The following is a 22,136-nucleotide window of genomic DNA, read 5'->3' as shown; positions in this document are numbered from 1 at the left end:
ACGGCCACAGTGGCAGGAAGTCTCTCTCTCTACTTGGCATCAGAAGTGGAGCTTATGCCTGGAGGGGGCTTCAGGTTCAGGGTCCTTAGACAGCTTGGGTCAGGGAGGAGGCAGAAGGGAGCCATGCCAGAGGCTCCTTCCTTAGGGAAGGAGGCACGTGGGTGCTCAGGCCACCACCAACCGGACAAAGAAGAAATGCAGCTGCACTTCCACTCAGAACAGTGGACAGGCTGCACCATGGCAAACTCAGCGCAGGCTGCCCGTTAAAGTCAGGGTAGGGGCCCCGCCACACGCAATAAGGCCTTGGGGTCGTCAGTTTCCCCCATAGCATTTGCACTGCAGGAGGCACATTAAAAACTGGTTGGTTACTGGAAGGAGAGAAGGACAGAGGGAGGGAGGGAGGGGCTGCAGGCCCAGAAGAGTCCAGAGGAGAGTCATAGCTTGCAGCTGGCCAGCTTCCTGCAGGGGTGGCCCGAGAGGCCCTGGAAGTAGAAGCAGCCTGAGAAGGCCACTTAGGACTAAGGTTCCCTGCAGCATGGTGGGGGCTAAGGCGAAAGCAGGTGCCGGCCCCCTGTCCCCTGCTTCTAGTCCTCAGCCTTACGTGATTCTATCATCTGGGGGTTGACTTTTAAGGAAAAGAATACAGACATATCTTACTTGGCAAATTTTACAAAATACACTGAAAACAGCGGCAGAGGAAAACACTGTGGGCCCCCCACCCCGGCTCAGCACCCCGAGGCTTGTTCTTCCCCAGCATCCAGGCCGTGGCTCCCTCAGCAGGAGTCCTCCTGGCCCACCTGTTTGCCCAGACACCCCCCCACCCCAGCTGGAGGCGCCCAGTGACCCCGGCTACAGGCCTCATGGGCCAAGAGTCGAGCTGACCTGAAATGCGAAGACACCCTTGACCATCGCCTCCCCAAACACGAAGCTGGAACCGACATCCGTGTAGCTCAGGAAGATCTGAAAGCAAAACACAAAACAAAGTAAAAATCTGGAGGGAGACCAGGAAGCTGGGCCGGGTGAGCTGGGGGGACCTTGCTGGCCACAGGGCTGTCTAGCAGCCTGGGGGTCAGGGGAGAGGGACCGCAGGCCTCCAGGGCGTCACAGGGCCTGGGTACCACCTGGCACTGCACTCTGTGAAAGCACACTCACGGGTGCTTGCTCCCCTGAGCATATGCTCCCCAAGAGATCTTTTTCCAGCCGCTTCACGGGAACACTTGGGGATGGGACCTTGGGAACAGCCCTAAAGAGGCAGTGGAGGAGGAACTCCCAAGCCAGACGCACCTGAGGGCTCTCCTAGGTGGTGGCTTGTGTGCCTGCCCACTTCCCTCTGACCAATGACCTATCCCGTCCCATCCCAGGCTGGTGGCCTCATGTCCCTGTGCGACCACCCTTCTGCCAGAGCTGATTTTAGGTCTTGAACTTGCATTGTGACTACAGGGACAAGTCAGTGCTCTTGTCCAGACTCTGTGTTCCCATCTATAAAATGACAGTCATGACCAGAGCAGCAACGCTGTCTTTTCCCCCACAACCCACATGCAAGTGCCCTTGGTGTGGGTCGGGGGTCAGGGGAGAGGGACCGCGGGCCTCCTGGGCATCACAGGGCCTGGGTACCATCTGGCACTGCACTCTGTGAAAGCACACTCATGAGTGCTTGCTCCCCTGAGCATATGCTCCCCAAGAGATCTTTTTCTTGGGGCAGGAAGACGGCAGAGCCATGGGCGTGACATGGGATTTCTCGGCTCCACCCTCAACTTCCCACCAGACAGCACATGGAAATTCCAGACAGTGAGACCGGGGTGAGTGGAGGACTAACCATGTGCCCTCGATAACTTCTATTTTAAGAAGTGACTCATGACAGTTGCACAACAGTGTGAATGAACTTCATGACACTTAAAAATCGTGAATATGGTAAATTTTGTGCCATGTGTATTTACTACAATAAACAATGGAATAAAAAACATGATTCAGGAAACTGAACATTATTTGTAAGCATGCATGTACACAAAGTAAATCATTTGTATTTTTTTTCTAGCACTTTTAACTATTATAAGTCCCATGTAACTTGTGACTGCCTAGGGCCACATGCCTTGTACCCGGGTATCCCAAGAAGCTTCCTGTCCTGAAATTCCCTTCCACATCATACCAGCCTCTGAAAGGACAGCTCCATCTGGGTAGGTGGTCCCAGGCCTGAGGGACATAGCAGCCACACTGCTTGGCCCCCAGCTGCTCACCCGGTCTGGGACCCAGGGCACACCCACTGTTCTGGTCCCAATCCCCCTCTACGGCCTCACCTCTATTTTCTGGCAACTCAAGACACCCTGGGCAGCTGGATCCTATGCACACACCTGGATCTGGTTGCCCATCCACTGGAATGCAATAAATCCTGGTTCTGTTCTGATGACGAAGAGTCCAAGCACAAACTGTAGTCCAAGGCCCCAGAACACAGCCCTCCAGGACACCTGCCACCGAACAGAAAGGTGCTGGCGAGTTCAGCTCGTTAGGGGACCCACAGGAAACTGCATGGGGTAAAGGCAGAGATCATGGTGCTACTGAGGGGAGGTGGGAGGTTTGGCCCATCTGGAGGAATGAGACTGAACCCAGCCAGAACTCTGGGCCAATGGTAACAGCCCCCTGGAGTCGTAATAGGACACACACTAGCAGAAACAGGCCTGGGGCCGTGGGCAGTGGTGGGGTGAGGTCTAAGGACCCATGCAGGACACCAGCAGTCTCCAGCCTGCCATGGCACTGGGTCCTGGTCATCACTGGGCGGGCATTGTGGCCTCAGGCTCTGGCTTTAGTGTAACCTCCATCTGCCTGGCCCTTCCCCTGCCCACCTCCCTGGGCAGGGCTCCCGACTGCCCCAACCCCACTCCCTTGGGGCCCACATTCCCAACAGAGGGTCACTGATGCCTCTCAGGTGTGCATGAGGATCTCCAGGCTTGACTGGAGGCTGTGGGGAGATGTTAACCACACAGTGAAACAGGGAGGGACCCTGGCTTCAGGGGGTGGTGGCCCTGTCCAGGCCTGACAACTAAGTACTCACTGCATAGTGATGCTTCGAGCAGGCAAAGAGGAGACCGATGAACACGCAAATTCCTGCAAAGGACACTAGCTGCTCAGGTCGCTGGGATGTGTCCAGAATCAGCCACAGGATCAAACCCAGGAAAGCAGTGAGGGCCAGACCCCTGAAGGAGAGAGACAGAAATCTGCCACTCTCAGCATTTCCTCCACCTGCTTCCCACGTCCACGATAGCACCCAGGGCCCCAGGGAAATAGTACTTGGGGCTGGTGGGAGGAGAGAGAGCCATGTGACCTCACAGACTACCTAGGCTTTCTGAGTTTAGTGCCCCCATTTGGGAAAATGAAGCCAAAGATCTGCATGTCTCCAGGCTGCCAAGAGGACTAAATGGGGGAATGTGCGTGCTCAGCTTTACACAGTGCCAAGAACACAGCTCCAGCAAGGGGCAGGAACTCCCACAGCTTTTGGTGATGCTCAGCTCAGCCTCTGACCTTGTCAGGGTGAGGTGGGGCCTGGGTGGCCCAGGACACAGCAGTTGGGACCGTGAGCTCTGATTCCCAGAGCAATAATGTCACTCTAGGCAGGTGAGCCAAGCGCCTGAGATTGAGGCCTGGAAGAAAGCTTCGAGGCCATGCTTCCTTCTCTGAGGCTGGAATTGGCTTATCCAGGAGGTTTGGGCATTGGGTGCTCAAGGTCTACCCCCAACCTGGTCATCAACTCATCCGGAACAACTGATGACAGCTAATGTTCACTGAAAATCTATCTATTACATGCCAGGAACTACACTGGATGCTGAGAGACATATGGTCACTGCCCTCACTATAGAAGCAAAGAAACTGAGGCACAGTGAGTTTCAATGACTTGCCCATGGCCATCTATTTGAACAGTAGCAGATCTGAGATTTTAACCCAGGCACCCGGGCAGCAAGCATATCCTCTTAACTAGCTCCATGCATGGCCAGCAGCTGGTAAGAGGCAGATCCAGGACCAGAGCTCACATCTAGAGTTCACCACTTACTTCGGCCCGTGTCTCCAAGCACCTAACACCCCTGGTCCACGGGCACAGTTTCCACCTTGTCTCTGTACCACTCGCCTTACTGTTTCTCTGGACATTAACTCACTTTATAGACACTTAAGTGCAGGGACACCTAGCTGTCTTAGTCTGTAGAACCTGTAACTGTTAGTCTCAGGGTCATGAGTTCAAGCCTCACACTGGGTGTGGAAACTACTTAAGACAAAATAAAAATAACAAGTAAGTACATGTTTGGGGCTGGGTTTTTATTGTTGTCATTTGTTTTTAACAGCATTGGAGAGGTACAATTGACATATAACAAATAGAATATGTTGAAATACACAATTTACAAAATTTAAAAAAAAGAAGGGCATCTGGGTGGCTCAGTCGATTGACATTCAACTCTTGATTTTGGCTCAGATCATTATCTCAGGGTTATGAAATTGAGCCCCGTGTTTGGCTCTGCACTGGGCATGGAGACTGCTTAAGATTCTCTCTCTCCCTCTCCCTCTGCTCCTCAACACCCCGCTTGCACACATGTGTATTCTCTCTAAAAAAAAAAAAAAAGCATATAATTTGATAAGTTTTGATGTATGTAGGCACCTTGAAACCATCACTACAATTAAGAATTGAACTTATCGGGCAGCCCTGGTGGCGCAGCGGTTTAGCACCACCTGCAGCCCAGGGTGTGATCCTGGAGACCCAGGATTGAGTCCCACGTTGGGCTCCCTGCATGGAGCCTGCTTCTCCCTCTGCCTGTATCTCTGCCTCCCTGTGTATCTCTCATGAATAAATAAATAAAATATTCTTTTAAAAAAAGAATTGAACTTATCATATCCATGGCTCCTCAGTAATTCCCGGCTTCCCTCCTTGTCCCCAGGCAACAACTGACCTGCTCTCTGTCACTAGATTAGTTTGCATTTTCTAAAATTTTATATAAATGAGATCATACCATACATATCCTTTATCTGACTTCTTTCACTCAGCATAACTATTTTTGAGATTCCTCCATGTTTTTGCACGTATCAGTAACTCATTTATTGCTGAACAGTATTCCCTTGCATGGATGCACCACAATTGGCTTATCCTTTTGCCTGCTGATGGACATAAAGGTTGTTTCCAGTGATGGCTATGACAGATAAAGCTGCTGTGAACATTGAAACATTCATGTGCAAGTTTTTGTGTGGCTACACACTTTCATTTTCCTTGGGTCAATACTACCTGGGTAATACTTGGGTAAGTGGAATGGGTGGTCATGTGGTAGGTCTAACTTTTTAGGAGACTGCCAAACTGTTTTCCAAAGCGACTGTACAATTTTACACTCCCAACAGCGTTCCAGTTCCTCTACATCTTTGCCACACTTCATATGGTCAATCTTTCAAATTCTAGTAATCTAATAGACATGCAGTAGTATTTCTTTGTGGTTTGCATTTCCCTAATAACTAATGATGTTGAGCATCTTTTCATGTGCTTATTCACCACCTGCATTTCTTCTTTAATGAAATGTCTGTTCACATCTTGAGCCCATTCTTCAATTGGGTTGTTTTTCTTATTATTGAGTTTTGAGAGAGCTTAATATACTTTGGATACAAGCTCTTTGTCAAATGTGTGATTTGTAAAACTTTTCTCATAGCCATGCCTTGTTTTTTTTATTCTCTTAACCATGTCTTTTGAAGAGAAGTTCTTAAATCTGCTGAAATTCAATTTGTCCAATTTTTTAATGGATTTTGATTTTGGTTTTGTATCTAAGAAATTTACTTAACTCAAGGTCACAAAGATTTTCTCCTACATTTTCTTATAGACGTTTTATAGTTTTAAGCTTTCAATTTACATTTATGATCTATTTTCAGTTAATTTTCTATAGTGGAAAATTATATATAATTTTATAATTTAAATTATAATTTATAATTATAATTTATAACTATAATTATATGAGGCATGAATTATTATACTATTTTGTTTCTCTTCTTCCTTTTGACAATGAATATACCATTGTTTTAACATAATATGTTGAGATGATTATTTCTCCATTGAATGGCTTTAGCACTCTTGTCAAAAGTCAATTGGAGATATATGTGTGTATGTGTTTTTATATATATATAAAAATTCTGGGCTCTCTATTCAATTCTATTTATCTATTTGTCTTTTTTAATGCTGATACCATATTGTCTTGATTACTATAGCTTCACAGTAAGTCTTAAAGACAGATAGTATAAATTAATCATTTGAATTTTAGAATCATCTCATCAGTTTATACCCCAAAAGTCTGCTATAATTTTGACTGAGCTATTGTAAGAATCAATAGATTAATTTGAGGAGAATTGATATATTGACAATACTGAGGCTTTTGATCCAGGAAACTGATTATTGTCCCACTATTTAAGTTTTAATTTCTCTCAGCAGTGTTTTTGCAAGTTTCAATGTACAAGTTTGCATATCTTTTGTCAGATTTTACTTTAAGTATTTTATGTTTCATGCTATTCTAAATGGCATTTACAATTTTAACTTATTACTGCTTATTCTTAGTATATTTAAATATATTTTTTGCCTGTTGATCTTGTATCCTGCAGCTTGTTAAACCCACTTATCAGTTCTATTAGCTTTTGGGGGTAGATTCCATAGGATTTTCTATGTAGACAATCATGTTGTCTGTGAATAAAGACAATTTGACTTCTTCTTTTTCAACCTACATGTCTTTCATTTCTTTTTCTTACCTTATCACACAAGCTAGAACCTCTAGTACAGTGTTGAATAAAAGTGGTGAGAAGGGATATTCATTATATTCTTGATCTCAGTGGAAAATTATTCAGTTTTTCACAGTTCGGTATGACGTTAGCTGTAGATTTTGCTGTTGTTATTCCTACTCTGCTCAGAATTCTTATCAGGAATAAATGCTGAATTATGTCAAATGCTTTCTCTGAAGTCTATTGGCATGATCATATGTTTTCTTTTTAGTCTATTAATATGACCTATGACACTTTTTAAATATTAAACCAACTTTGGGTTCCTGGGATAAACCCCATTCACTCATATATTATCCCCTTTGTATACTATTGCACTTGGTTTTCTAATATTTTGTTAATAATTTTTACATCTTTATTCATGAAAGATACTGGTCTGTACACTTAATGTGATTACTGGTTCTGGAGAAAGGTTGTGTCTACCATCTTGCTATTTATTTTCTATTTGTCCCATCTGTTCTTAATTTCTCTTTTCCTATTTTTCTACCTTCTTTCAGACTATTTAAAAATGATTCTCCTTTATCTCTCTTACCTTTTTTAAAACTTGTTAGCTACAACACCCTTTCATGTTATTTTAGTAGTTGCTTTAGCATTTATAATATACATCTTTAACTTATCACAATCTACCTTTAAGTGATATTATACTACTTCATGCTCAGTATAAAAACTTTACAGCAATATAATTTCATTTCTTCCCTCCCAACTCTTGTTCTTCACTTCTACATATAAATTCCACAATATAATGTTATTCTTGCTTTATATATGGATTACCTTTGAAAGAGATTTAAATAAAAATAGTCATTATATTTACCCATTCAATGCTCTTTACTCTTGTATAGATCTAGATTTCCCCCTCATATCAGTTTTTTTCTGGTTGAAGAATTTCCTTCAACATTTCTTGTAGTGCAGGTCTGCTTTTTATGTCTGAAAACTTCTTCCAGCTTTTGTATATCTAAAATAGTCCTGTTTCACCTTTTTGGAAGGATGTTTCACTGGTAAAGAACTCTAGATTTACACACTTTTGTTTTTATTGTTCCATTGCCTTTTCATTTGTATTGTTTTTAAGAAGAAATCTACTGTCATCTGTATCTTTGTTCCTCTGCATAGGTTTTCTTCTCTAGTTGTTTTTAGAATTTTCTGTTTTATCACCAGTTTTAAGCAATTTGGTTATGATGTGTTTTTCTTCTTGTTTCTTGTACTGGAGGTCTGTGGAGTTTCTTTGGATTTATAATTTGCAACAAATTTGGTGTTTTTTGGACATAAGTTCTTCAAGTATTTTTTTCTTCCCTCTTTCTCCTCTGGAGACTTCAGGTACATATACCAACTTAAAGTTTGGCCGTGATTAATTGACATTCTGTTTGACTCTTTCAAGTTTTTTTTTTCAAGATTTGCTATGCAGAGTCTGAGGAGGTTTTATTCTATGGTTAGTTTTTCCCTACTATTGACCCAAGATCTTTAGTACTCTAAATAATGCCCTGTGAAGTTATGAAGTTTCCACTCTGTTGAGAATAAACACTATTTCTGGTTCCGTGTAGTTTCCAGGCACCGTTCCCTCTAATCCTTTCAGACGGGTCTTTCCTATGCCTTGGATGGTTTTCTCATTTACATTCACTGATCAAAACTCAATTACATAGTGAAAGAGGACCCTCTGTGAATTTCTGGAGTTTTCTCTCTCTGCCAACATTTTCTCTCATACTCTGCATTGTGAACGCTCACCACTTTGGCTTCCCTGCTTTCCAGCTCTATATTCTCAAGCTAGGAAATCCACTGGCCCACTTTGGCTCCCTTCCCCTGCACTGCAGCCTGGAAACTCTCAATGTGGTATGGGGGATGGCAACCATAGGGCTCATCTCCTTTGTTTCCTGTTTCTCCAGGATCACTGTCTTCTGGTACCTGATGTCAAATATTTTAAGAGCTACTGTTTCAAAAATTTATTCCAGTTCTTTAGCTGTTTCAGGTGGTCTCTGTTACCCCATCTTGACTGGAAGCCAATATCAAATAATGTATTTTTTAAATCGAGACAAAATTCACTACCATACATTTGCCCATTTAAAGTATACAGTGTAATGATCCTCAGTATATTCACAGATGTGTGTGACCATCACTATAATCAATTTTAGAATATCTTGCCAGTCCAAAGAATAACCTAGCACCTCTAGCCATCACCCCCAGTCTTGCCATCTTCTCCCCTCAATCTTAGTTAATCACTAATCTACTGTCTCTATAGATTTGCCAATTTGGACATTTCATATAAATGGTTCTTTGTGGCCGGTTTCTTTCACTTAGCATAATGTTTTCTTTTTTTTTTTTTTTCATTTTAAACAAGAAGTTTATTTAAACAACAAGACACTTGACTTGAAGGGAAAACTATCTAGGATTCATTTATTTTAGAGTAATTTATCCCTCCTTAAAGACAGGTTGCCCTACGTGTAACAGCTACGTACAAAAAAGCATAATGTTTTTAAGCTTTGTTATTATTGTAATATGTAGCTTTCCTTTTTGTGACCAAATAGGATTCCATTATATGGATATACATATTTAAGTTATTCTCTTATCAGTTCATGAACACTTGGGTTGTTTCCACTTTTTGGCTATTATAAATAATGTTACTATGAACATTTGTGTACAAGTTTTTGAATGGACATATGTTTTCTTTTCTCTTAAGTATATATACTTCAGAGTGGAATTGCTATGTATGGTAACACCAGTTACTATGTAGTAACTCCATGTATAGTATTTTGAGGAACTGTTTTCTTTTTAAAGACTTATGAGAGAGAAAGAGAACACAAGGGGGGTGAGAGGGAAAGGGCAGAGGGAGAAGAAGACTCTCTGCTGAGCAGGAAGCCTGATGTGGAGCTCGATCCCAGGACCCCAGGATCATGACCTGAGCTGAAGGCAGCCATGTAACTGAGCCACCTATGCCCCCCCGGAACTAACTTTTCTAAAGCAACTGCACCATTGCACATTTCTACCTACAGTGGATGAGCGCTTCAAGTCTTCCACATCTGAGCCAAGTCTTGTTATCATCTATCTTTTTTGCTATTATCCCTGTAAATGTGAAGTAGTATCTCATGTGGTTTCGATTTGCATTTTTATGATGGCTAATGATGTTAAGCATGTTTTCATGTACTTACTGGCTATTCATATATCTTTGGAGAAATGTCTATTCAAACCCTTTTCCCATTCTTCAATTGAGTTGTCTTTTAATTGTTGAGTTGTAATTCTAGAAGCAAGTCCTTTATCAAAATAAATAAATATTTTCTCCCATTCTGTGGGTTTTCTTTTTACTTTCTTGATGGTGTCCTTTGAATCAAAAAGTTTGCTTTTCAAAAAAAAAAAAAGTTTGCTTTTCATAAAGCCTAATTAATCTGCATATGTTTTTTAAAGGAAACTTTGTATCAATACCTCAAAGGAAAGCCAGTATCAATGATTTGTCACAAATAGATTATTGTAAAAATAAATCCTTTTACAAATCTATTTAATTCTTTTTCTACTATTTAAGTGACACACTTTTATGGGTTTTGTTTTGTTTTTTTGTTTTTTTTTTTTTTTTAGTTTCTTAGCTGCTCCAGGGATTACAACGTGCATTTTATCATATCACAATCTACTTAGGCTACTAATCTACTTAATACTGTGCTAGTTTAATAAAAATCTAGCTGCAAAAAAAAAAACTATTTATAAATTTAATTACAAATTATAAATTTTTGGGCAGCCCCAGTGGCCCAGCAGTTTAGCGACAACTTCAGCCCAGGGTGTGATCCTGGAGACCTGGGATCGAGTCCCACGTCAGGCTCCCTACATGGAGCCTGCTTCTCCCTCTGACTATGTCTCTGCCTCTCTCTCCCTCTCTCTGTGTCTGTCATGAATAAATAAATAAAATCTAAAAAAAAAAGGCCCTGCCTTTCAAAAAAATTATAAATTTTTAAATCTTACTCAAAGTTTATGTAATTTATTTTAAATTTTTTATTCAATGTATTTAAAATTATAAATTATAATTATGAATAATTATTCATTATATATTTATTTATAAATAAAATGAAAACAACGTGCTCACACATAGGCCTGCTCAAATCATTTTGCTGTGGTACCTCCCTAGCTCAGTCACTGGATATCCTTGAGCATCAGTTTCTTTATCAACAAAACGGAGTCCTGAAATAGACAGGGGGTCTTCAGAACTTTTTTAAGGCACAGAAACCTTTTTTTTTTCCTCAGCTAATTGTTTATTTTAATTTTAATTTTTTGCAAACCTCAGTTTATAAAACAGATACAATAGAGCTTCCTGGTTGGGAAGGATTTGGGGCAGGGTTTCTGATGCTCCCCCTCCAATCCCTCTCTCCTGCCCTATGGCACCTCCAAGGTTTCCAGACCTCTAAGGAAGCCAGTTTGAAAACCAGGGAATCACAAACTGTTGTCCAGGAACACGGCTGGCTGCACGAGAATCCCCTAGGGGCTACCTAATGCATGGACACCTGGCCCCCAATGTGGCCTGCTGAGTGCAGGGGTGGTCTGTCCCCTGTAACTGTCTGTCTCTCATACCCCAGGTGATCTGATAGGAGGCACTGACACAGGTCCTCCCTGTCTGAATGGGCTGGAACCTCTGAGCTCAGGAAACTGAGCTGTGGAGTCCTGTTCTCAGATCATAGACACCTCCTATCACTGGGGCAGAGAACCAGACATAGCTGTGGCCATCCAAGCCACCTGCCCCGGGGTTCCCGAGAGGCAAGCAGAGGGGAGTGGGTCCCACAGCCCAGGAACCCCCTGGTGGGACAGGAACAGAGGCCTTCCTCACCCAGGCCTGGTGGGGACCCTGGAGCTGACTCGGAGGCCTCCGCCGATGGCCTCCCCACCCTGCCTGGGGCTGTAAGTTCACTCACCTCTCAACCCAGAAGCTCAGGCGGCAGTGCCCCAGGGGCTTGACACACCTCAGCAGTCGGGGCCCTAGCAGCCTCCTCAGCAGGCTATGGGCCAGGAAGGTAAGGACCACACAGGTAAGGACAAAGAGAGCCAGGGCCCTCTGGAAATCCAGGAGGCCGGCAGTCAGCAGGAAGGCAGCGAACGCTGGGAGTGGGTGGGAATGAAACACAGAAAAGGGGTCACTGACAATGACAGGGGCCTGCCTCCCTGGCCTCCAGCTCCACCTTGTCCCATCCAAAGCACAGAGGATAGGACTGTTACTCAACCTCTCTGAGCCTCAACTTCTTCCTCTGGAGCTGTGGACAGTCATCCCTACTGTGCTGGAGGGTCGTTCTGGCATAACAAGGAAGGTGTGCAGAGGGGCTTTGCACATCGTGGATGCACTGACCGGCTGTGAGGGATGAGGGTGTGGAGGAGGGGGCCAGACAACGGGAGTCTCTGAGCATCGGCACAGGGCCTGCTATGTCCCAGACGGCACAAGGTTCCATGGCAGGTGGAGGTGGACAGATCAGTCACTCCAGGGAGGAGTTCACTCTTGTGTGCAGGATCCTACTCTGAAAATACGGACCATTCTCTCCCTAGAATCTCTTTCTCCCCGCCTCCTCCTCTCCTCTTCGAGCAGCTGAGCCAATCTGCGTTCTGCCTCAAGAAAGGAATATGACCGTGGATAGCAGAGGGGGTAATGTCTCTCCCTGCCTCGTGAACTTCAGAAGCCAGGGCCCTTGAAGGATGGAAAGGACTTACAGCTTTTCCACTGGGTAAAAATGTGGGCTGTGACACTGAACAAGTGAAAGTCCTACCCTACCCCTTTGCTGTCAGACTAGTTAGAGGATACTCATTGGAGGACAGACTAGTTAAAGGACAGACTAACTGGAGGACAGACTAACTGAAAGACACGGGTGGGTTCCTGGGAACAGAGGAGCCTGGCCCCGGGAGGCAGCAAGATTTCAGACAGGAACACCCGGGCACTTTGGGCAGGCAGAGCCACAGGAAGTTTCTGAGGTTCTACATACCAAAGCAGGCACTGAGGTGACAGGCGTGATCTCTGTGAGTATCTGGGAAGAAGATGGGGGAAGGGGAGCAGAATGAGGGGCCTCCATGGTGACCTGCCAGGATGGAGAACGGGGGCACCCACAGAAGCGGGAAGGTGGGTACACTGCTGAGAATGGGGAGTGGACAAGCCCCCTTGGGGACACTGGGAAAAAGGGTGATGGGTTGTTCTCTATTGACAGAAACTCAGTCCCTATCACTCTTGGGCTGATGAAATTGAAAAAGGATATGAGTGGAGTTATATGAAATCAAGCTACTTTTCTCTCCCACATAAGTCTCAGGCTGGCGTCCCAGAGGCATGCAGGGTGGCTCTGCAGGGCAGGGACCATGACACAGGCACAGGGCGCAGGAGGGGTGCTGTGCGGGAGGGGTGCTGTGCTCAGCACCTCTCAGCCCCGGTGGGGTTATTGCTCAGACCACCCACAGCTGGGTCTGTGCTGATCCCCATCTAGAGATGAGGCACCTGAGGCCAGCGAAGCACGATGACTCACAATGAGAGGAAATTGAGCTAAAATCCCTACCCACATGTGTCTCTCCGGGGCCAGATTCAGGAGGTACTGGCACACGGTGCAGGAGAGGAGGCAGTGTGGACACGTCCCCCAGACGGGGCGTGGAGAAACGTGTCTTGGGAATGATTTGTGTTCTTTGAGGATCTGTCCACCCCTCTGGTGACTGGACTTGTCTATTCCTTTTGGGGAACCTGCCACTCTCAACCCATAGGGTCCTGCAGTATACGGCCCACTTTAGCAGTGATAGGCACATGACCCAATCAAAGACCTCCCGCAACTTGGCCAGAAATATGGGTCTTCTTCTGAGACTGGGGACACCAAGGCCCTCTGCTGGTCAGTGGCCAGGGTGATTTTTGCACCCTCGGAGAAAGGCCAAGTAAGGTGAGGACACCATTGCTACAGCTCAGGCACAAAGTGCTGAGAATGTGGGCTTTATTTCTCTACTGTGCCTACTCCCAGAAGCACATGAGGGGTCTCCCCATAGGAGACATGAAAGGAAAAGTTAGCAAAGAGCTGAAGGAGGGGGCTCAGTCAGTTAAGCATCTGCCTTTGGCTCAGGTCATGATCCTACCATCCTGGGATCGAGCCCTATGTTAGGCTCCCTGTTGAGCAGGGAGCCTGCTTCTCCCTCTGCCTGCTTGTGCTCTCTATCAAATAAATAATATATTTTTTAAAAGAGCTGAAGGAAAGCAAGATCATGCAAACATGGAGAAAATGGAGATTGGCCATTATAAAGGATAAATGACTGACTGACATGGATGATTTACACCATGACAAAGTTGGAGATAGGATGAGATAGGTAATTTTCATGATCTATTGCAATCATTTCTTTTTGTTTTTAAGATTTATTTGAGAGAGAGAGAAAGTGGGCAAGATGGGCAGAGGGAGAGGGAGAATCTCAAGTGGACTCCGCATTGAGTGCTGAGTAGGACACGGGGCTCAATCTCACGACCCTGAGATCATGACCAGAGCTGGAACCAAGCCTGAGCCGCCCAGGTGCTCCTACTTCAATCACTTCTTCAGGAGAAATCGGTCTGAGTCTGAGTGAGGGGGAAGCACAGGGGCACGGAGAAGGCCCGGGCTCAGAACCTGCCAAAGGACTACTTCAGTGTCTCAGGCATCTCTGGACGGCAGCAGCTCCGAGGGCCCTGAACCAGCCCATTGCAGCAGACCACCCGCTGCTTTCACTTTCCACGTGGAGACCGGGGCCGTTGCCATCACCGTCCTCTCCCTGCCTGGCCCCGCGGGGCAGGGTGCTCTGCAGCCACAGCCACACCCCCCTCATCCCTCCCTCTCGTACCTGCAGGAGGAGGACCCGCCCCTCCCCCTGGCCCTTTGCCCCCCTTTCTCTGGCCTCCTCTGCCTCCTCATCGTTCTCCTTCTTCTTTCCGTAACCCCCACGCCCTACCTCAGCTCACAAACATGGCCCAAGTGCTCCTGTCAGCAGCACACCCCTTCCTTGACACTGTCACACCCTCCTGGTTAATATTCCCACCTGTCCTCATAAAAATTCCCTCCAAAGAGCTGTCTACACTTGCTGTCTATACTGCCTCACCTCCCATTCAGTCCAATCCAGCCCCCCACCCCCAGGCCCTAGTGATGTTTGTCACTAAATCCCCTGTTCCACGGTTCCCCTCACTGCAGAGATGCTGTTACCTCTCTTGAACCCCCTGCTCCCCCAATCTCCCGCCCCCACCATCTCCATGCCTCCTTGGGTTCACTCTGCCGCTTCCTCTGCCAGCACCCTCTGTGCAGCTGGTCCCAGGCTGCTGTCACTGAACCCACTTTTCAAATCATTCTTGGGGTGTCCCCGGGAACCCTCCTCCCCTCCTCAACGGCCTGGCTGTGGTACCTCCACCACCTTGTCCCAAACAACTGGCCATCCCCTCTCTCTCCCAAGGCCTCCTCCTCCTGTGCTCCCTAGCCATGGAGGCCCCATCATGCACCCTAAGCAGAGCCCCGAGGCACCCCGGATTCCAGGGTGTCCTTCCTCCTATACACTCGCTGGGCTCCCAAGTTTGTGGGAGAAGTTTCCCGAAGGTCTCTCCTATCTGTGCCTTTCCGTTCCCTACACTTTGTCTCTTCACACGTGTACTGCCACCCTCACCATCTCCTTGTCATCCTGCCTGCCCCCCCCCTCCGCCCCCAGGCTTCCACAATGTTCATTCAGCCCCAACGCTTGCCTGTTAAATCCTCCAATAGCTCTCTCCGGCTTTGAGGGTAAAATTCCAGTCCCTGAGCTGCCTGCCCACATCTGCACCATGCCAGCTTCACCTTTACTCCTGGGGTTCCTGCATGGAGTTCCTTCTCACCCCTTATTGTCGTGCTGCTTTACCTGGCTAGCTCCTGCTCGACCTATGAGGCCTGAATGTCACCTCCTCCTGGAAGTCCTCCCTGATCACTCCCATCCTTCCTTGGTGTTCCTAGATGGCCGGCTGCATCGTGTGGGAATACTAGGTCTCCTCTCTTACTGCTCAGAGACTGTCTTGGGGATAAGACCTGATCTGGCTTCATTCTGATGTTCTAGCTTCTGGCACGGAGCTGGCCCTGAGTCGGTTGTTGAATCATTGGATATGTGAATGCCCTGAGACACGGATGGCTGGGGTGGAGGTGGTTGGGGGGAGGGGATGGCACGCTGGGGTGGGAACAGCTGTCTCCCAGGTGGGGCTGGACCCCCGGCTCACCAGTAGAGAGCAGGCCTGTGCAGATCCATTGAAATAGCTGTGCGTGCTCCCTGCAGAAGCGTCTGGTGGCCCTCAGGGCTGGCTGCAGGCTCCTCCTGTGGAGAGTACCAGCCTGGTCCATGAGTGGCCCCAGATTCCCACTGTCAACACGTCAGGTAGAAGCCATTCAGGTGCATCCCCAGGAAAATGGAGACATGGGGCAAGCCCGGCACTGGCCCTGACACCACAGGACTGGGCAACCCCAAGCCAGAGCAGGCTAAGTGGCTCGGGCCCGCCAGGCCTGGAGCAGCACCACCACCCTCCTGACACTTCTGTTCTCGGGCCTGGGAAGCAGTTAATTGAGCCGATAAGGAGGAGCCTGTGCCCGCACAGAGCGCCAACCCTGCCCCCCCCCATCCACCTCCCCCTGTCTGCGGAGCCAGGTGCAGAGGCTCCCAGCTCTGCATGCTTCCCCGGAACGAGACTCACCCGCCAAGCCAGCAGCCCCTCCCGGCTTGTGGACAGCCCGCCCCACGCCCACAGCACCCCCCTTCCCGCCCCGCGCAGATGCCACTTCTCACCCGGCCGTCGGGCCACGTGCCTATCCCTGGAGGAAAAGCTGGCACCAGGACAGCCTCGGGGGCCCCATGGGCTCAGCACGTAGGAGGTGCTCACTGGGCGCAGATCCAGCCACCGGCTGTTTTAGGGCGCCCCTCCCTTCGAGGTCCCCCCTCTTGCTTCCCATGGGAGGCATTCTTCCCCAACCTCCCACCCAAGGCAGACAGATGGACTCCCTCGCCTCCATCAGCCCTACTCTTCATGCTCTCGTGGCTCAGGATCTGGCCAGTGGGGCCCCGGTGAGCCCAGCCGTCAAGAGACCGAGTTCTAGGCTCATACTTGCTGCCTGTGTGACCAGGGCCTCTCTTCCTCTGGGGGCTTCAGCCTCCCCGTGGGAAATGAGGGGACCACCGCAGTCCAGGGGTTTTCAAACTCAGCCTCGAGGTTCCCTGGGGTGCCCCCAGAGACTGAAAGGGGTAGAAGGCAGATGGGGAAGTTGAGGGAGGGTCAGGCTTATTCAGTCAGAACAGCCCCACAGTAAATACTGAGGTTCCTGAGGGATTTCGTTTTGGCCACTTCAGAGCAGGTGGGAACCCCTGGCCTGGCTCAGCCCCAGGGTAGCACCCAACAGTGCCCATTTGTGGGCTAAAGCATATCTGCTCCTTTCTTCCACAAGAGAGGCCCCTACCCCTTGTCAGGAGGCCCGGTTCCCTGTCCCTGCTCCCCACTGTGGCCTCCTCCCCAGGCCAACCCTCGTCCCTGCTGGAGACCACCTACCATCCGGAGAAGGGCTCTGGGCTGGCCTCGTTCCGGTTGTCCCCACCCTCTTCGGGGCCTGAGTCATGGCCAGGGATCCGGCCTTCCTCCTATAGCCACCAGAGAGTGACCAGAGTGTGAGTGGAGAGAGACCCCAGCTGCCAGCTGTGTGCACAGGCAGTAACTAGAGGACAACTTCATTACATTCTGCAAAGCACACCTGGAATGCCCACTGTGTGCGGGACTCAGTGCTAGACGCATCCTGCCCTCGGGGAGCTCATGGTCTGTGGGTGGAAGAGACACTGAGCCTCCGCTGTGACTGTTTGGGGGAGCTCGTTGTATGGCTCCAGGACACCACTTGCCCTCCATCTGTCCGTGGAGTTGTGTTTCAGTGGCTGAGGGATGGTTGTTCTTGCAGATGGCAGTGTGAAAGGCACATCCCGGGGTTGGGCAGTGAGGTGAAGGGGCAGGGGGCTTTGTCAGGGAAGGTTGGGAGGGCAAAGGATGTCATATCAGGCTCCAAAGTTCTGATTGCTGGGCGTCTACTTGGCCATCCCAGAGCAAGGACAGGATGGCCAGCTCCTTAAAGGCTGAGACTTCCCCAGAGATCCGCCCCCATCCACCTCCAATCACTCCCTCTCTCCTTGTTTTTCAGATCTCGGCCTTTCTGACTAGGGGAGGCTATCGTGGCTCATCATAGGTGCCCAACACATGGTTAAGGAGCGAAATAAAGGGGCTGCTCTGCATTGAGGAGGCCACATGTTGGGGAGTTTCCTAATTTTTCAAGCAAAGGGATAGGGAGGGTGCAGGAAGATGGTGAACGAAGGGCCCTCCCCCCAGGGGGCCAAAATGGGGAACTGACCAGGCTTTCCAAGAGCTCAACCCCCTTGTTCTCCAGACCATTGGCCACAAATGTGAGAGAGATGGACTCTCTTCGTCTGGGTGCGTCGTCCTCCATGTGCTGCACCTTCCGGCTGAAAGACAGAGTCAGAGCCCAAAGCTGAAAGCAGAAGGTGAGGCAGGACCCAGGCGAGGGGCCCGGAGAGGGCTAGAAGCGGGGAGCAGACCCTGGCACAGTTTTCGTCATTCCAGGACTCAACCCTCCTTGTGCCTGGGGGCCACGGAGGAAGGTGCCACTTCCTGCACTCACTTCTGAATTTGTGGGACGCAAGTCCCTGCAATTCTGGGAGGCCAGCAGGAACAGGGCAAATTCTACCCACCTCAGAGGGAGGGCAAGAGAGGGAACTATGTACAGCATGTGTATGTGTCTCATAGAGGCATTTTTCTTAAAAGAGGCTCTAGCTTTCATCATTCCCATAGCAGGTTAAAGCCATTGCTACTAAGTGATACCTTCACTGTGTTATAATTTCCCAACTCTGAAAGAGGGAGAAACAATATCCCAAAGACTCTTCAGTCTCTGGATCCAACTAGACCTGAAGCCAGTCCTGCCCCTGGACTGTTCAATTCTGAGAACCAATATAGTCCTTTTTTTGCTAAAGTTCATAGGCCTAGCTCATCTGAATAAGAGCCCTAAGACCCCATCTCTCCCCACTCCTGTTACTTCTCTGCTTCTTTACCTTGGGGAGCACCCTACTCTATCCAGACTTGGCCTGGCTAAGCTCACATGTTCAGCGGCAGATACACGTGTGCACATGGGAGCAAGGAGACGTGTAGCAGTGCACACACGGGCAGAGCCCAGGAATGCCTGGCTACCTGTGCGCACACACACACACACACAACTGCACAGAGTGAGGCGGGACCCCCTTCTTACTCACATCTTTGTGGTGAACGAGTTACTCTCGGAGATGGACAGAAGCGTGTTGTTTCCACGGGGACCGAATGAATTCAACCTGCTTGCCCTTTGGCCTGTCTTCTCTTTTTAGTGCAAATTCCTGGGCAGAGTCCAGAGCCCGAGTAGGCTGGGCTTCCCCCCTCCAGCTCCGTCCAGCGCCCCTTCTAGAGTCCAGGACCACAGCCGGCACAGGGACCCCAACTCCTCTCAGGGAAAACAGGGCCAGTGGGCTCCTGCCTTAAAATGGGCCTTCCTCCTCCGAGAAGCCCTCCTCTCTCTTCTCCCCTGCTCCTACACGGGCCCACCTCTTCCAGGAAGCCCGTCTTTACTATTCTTACCCTATGTTACCCCCACCCCGGCCTCGCCCTGGAGGCTCCCCAGGCTCTAGGATCATTTTGCATCTTACCAGCCTCCCTGCCTCATGGAATCAGTGATTATGACAGCAACCTGTTTTCCCCGCGCTGGAAGGTAAGGAAAGCAGACTAGCTGTCATGAACCGCCACGGCCTTTCAAGTCTAAGCCTCGATAAAGTCAGAACAACAGAATAAAATCACCAGGTCTGCCTCCCTTCCTTCCTCCCTCCCTCCCTTCCTTCCTGCCTCTCTTTCTTTCCTTTTTTCTTTCTTCCATTTATCTTTTTATTTCAAGGTTTTGTTTAAATTCCACTTAGTTAACATACCGTGTAATAGTTTTTTTTTTATTATTTTTTTAACCGACACCTAAGCAACAGTGTGCAAAGTCAAGGGACAAATACTTGAAAGTTTCACTCCTCCAACTAAACATTAAACTATTCTGACAGGGTGGACGACAACTCTTTAATAATTAATCACACGCGCTCAGGACAAAACCCCGAATGATGCATAAACATTTCTTGGGAACACAGGCTGTGGGATTACCTGCGTACACTGGTTGTTCTAGAAGTTTGGAGAGGTTGATGGAGAGTGGGGGTGCCCTTCGCCCTTGAAAACTTTTTTTGTCCATACCTCTGATTACGAAAGCGTTACACCTGCTTCCTGAAACATTGTGTACAGATACACAGAACACTTCGAGTTAAAAACCCCTCTGGGGGATCCCTGGGTGGCTCAGTGGTTTCGCACCTGCCTTTGGCCCAGGGTGCGATCCTGGAGTTCCGGGATCGAGTTCCGCATCAGGCTCCCGGCATGGAGTCTGCTTCTCCCTCTGCCTGTGTCTCTGCCTCTCTCTCTATGCCTATCATTAAATAAATGAATGAATGAATGAATGAATGAATAAATAAATCTGTAAAAAAACAAAACAAAACCCTCTGGATGGCGCCCCCGGGAGTCAAGCACTGAGTTTGCGGACTGTTCCACAGACTTTTCCTTATGTTACACGTTTTACAAAGGAGGCTCGTGCTACACCAGCTTTTTTGCAATCTGGCACCCTGCACCGCTCACTCTGCCGGGACCCTATGCTTCCTTGATGGTAAACTCAACGTCGGTCCGTGGTGTCACCTGGCTTATCCTAAGGGATGGCCCACCTCTGTGGGCAGCCCCCTCCTCCACCCAGGGGTGGGCTTGGAGCCGTCCTGGCAGAGGGCCTTGTCAAGCCGCAGTGAGGTTGCACCTGCTTCTCTGCTTTTGCCCGCTCCTAGTCTCTTCCCCTCCCCCTCTGCCTCCCCCTTTCCCCTCCCTCCTTGCCTGTCCCCTCCTCTCTTGGTTTCTTTGGTGCCAAGAGGGAAGCGGTGGGGGGGTGGGGGGGGAACGGCACACCCAGCAGCAGCCAAGTTTGCTTCAGAACATTCCCTATGTTGCACCGGAAGCCCTTGATGTTTTTGTGTGCCCTGATCTAAGAAACGGGTTTCATAGGCTACATGTCATGGTTTAAACACTGAGCTAGAGCTTAAAGGTCTAGATTCAGTTCTGACTCTGCAAGTTAACTTGTTTCTTTCAAGTTGACAAGGTGGGTAATAGTATCTACCCCGTCAATAAATATTTGTGAGGGATTCAATGAACTAAAGCAGGTGAAGTGTTTGGCAGAGAGCATGGCACGGCCAGGTTGGCAGGTGTCACCACTGTCACAGGGCCCATCTTGGGGATATCTTGATACTGCTCTCCTCTGAGTTTCTCCCCTGCTGCTCCCCTCAAGGAGAGACCCCAGATCCCCTCAAGTGATCCTGGATCCCAAAAGCCAAATCAAATGCTTGGTGGAATTTGACTGAGAGCCACAGGATGGTGGTTGGGAGGCTGGATAGATTGGGATGAGCACCCCCACCCCTCTCCTCCACCCCAGAGAAAGACCTGGAGTGGAAGGACCTTGGGGATCTGGCTGTATGCCATCTATCTGAGTGACCTCAGCTATCCCCTGACCCTCTGTGTGCCTGTTTCCTGAGGAGATGGTCTCTGAGGTCTGTCCCATCCACAGGGTTGGTGGAGAGAGACCCAGGACTAAGCTGGGATAGGGGTGGGGCACTGGGTCCAGGGCAGAGGTGAGGACCATATCTATCTCATCTATCTGCTTTCTCATATCAGTGTGTATATGTATATATGCGTGTGTGTGGATATGTGTATGTGTGTGTATATCTCCTTTTCAATCGAAACAGAATAGCACTTAAAAGGATTTATAATGGGGTATCTGGGTGGCTCAGTGGTTGAGCGTCTGCCTTAGGCTCAGGTTGTGATCCTGGGTCCTGGGATCGAGTCCCGAATCGGGCTCCCCGCGAGGAGCCTGCTTCTCCCTCTACCTATGTCTCCGCCTCTCTGTGTCTCTCATGAATAAATACATAAAATCTTGAAGAAGGAGGAGAAGGAGAAGAGGAGGAGGAGGAGGAAGAGGGGGAGGAAGAAGAGAAAGAAGAAGAAGAAGGATTTATAATGAAGAGCCTGCTCCACCTCTCCCACCCCTGTTCCACTCCTCAGAGGCAACCACACACCTGTTTCTGGTTTCAGTTCTCTGGGGCCACTTCCTGTTTCAGGGGAATTCTTGGCCCCAGAGTAGAAGAGAATCCCTTCTCCTTGCCAGGCGCTGAGAGAATAAAGAGAATGTTTGTAGAGCGAACCATTCGGAACTGTCAGAGGCAGATATTATCAGAAGGGATGTTCAACAATCTCTTTACTTTCTTCTCATGATTTTGCTCACACCTGTTCTCAGCTCTTTGCAGAT

General features: G+C 48.5%; 1 protein-coding gene across 7 annotated transcripts in view; it reads right to left on the bottom strand.

Moving 5' to 3' along the window:
- Window positions 1–19,615, bottom strand: part of SLC28A1 (solute carrier family 28 member 1) — a 49,327-nt gene extending 29,712 nt beyond the window's left edge. For 2 of the 7 annotated variants that reach the window (XM_072800915.1, XM_072800945.1), the window contains exons 1-9: window positions 19,000–19,615; window positions 18,087–18,198; window positions 17,246–17,334; window positions 15,932–16,026; window positions 12,702–12,743; window positions 11,649–11,832; window positions 3,047–3,188; window positions 2,349–2,462; window positions 883–960 (exon numbers count right to left, since the gene is read on the bottom strand). In XM_072800915.1, the coding sequence (XP_072657016.1) occupies window positions 883–960; window positions 2,349–2,462; window positions 3,047–3,188; window positions 11,649–11,832; window positions 12,702–12,743; window positions 15,932–16,026; window positions 17,246–17,334; window positions 18,087–18,182 (840 nt within the window). In that variant the 5' untranslated portion in view covers window positions 18,183–18,198; window positions 19,000–19,615. The remainder of the gene's footprint in view (window positions 1–882; window positions 961–2,348; window positions 2,463–3,046; window positions 3,189–11,648; window positions 11,833–12,701; window positions 12,744–15,931; window positions 16,027–17,245; window positions 17,335–18,086; window positions 18,199–18,999) is intronic. The other 5 variants (XM_072800905.1, XM_072800936.1, XM_072800925.1 and 2 more) reach the window with 5 other exon arrangements.
- Between the last annotated feature and the right edge of the window lie 2,521 nt (window positions 19,616–22,136).

Source organism: Canis lupus, chromosome 2 (assembly GCF_048164855.1).
Source record: "Canis lupus baileyi chromosome 2, mCanLup2.hap1, whole genome shotgun sequence".
NCBI lineage: Eukaryota > Metazoa > Chordata > Mammalia > Carnivora > Canidae > Canis > Canis lupus.
The sequence above is the reverse complement of the archived record's forward strand: the minus strand, read 5'-3'. Positions and strand labels throughout refer to the sequence as shown.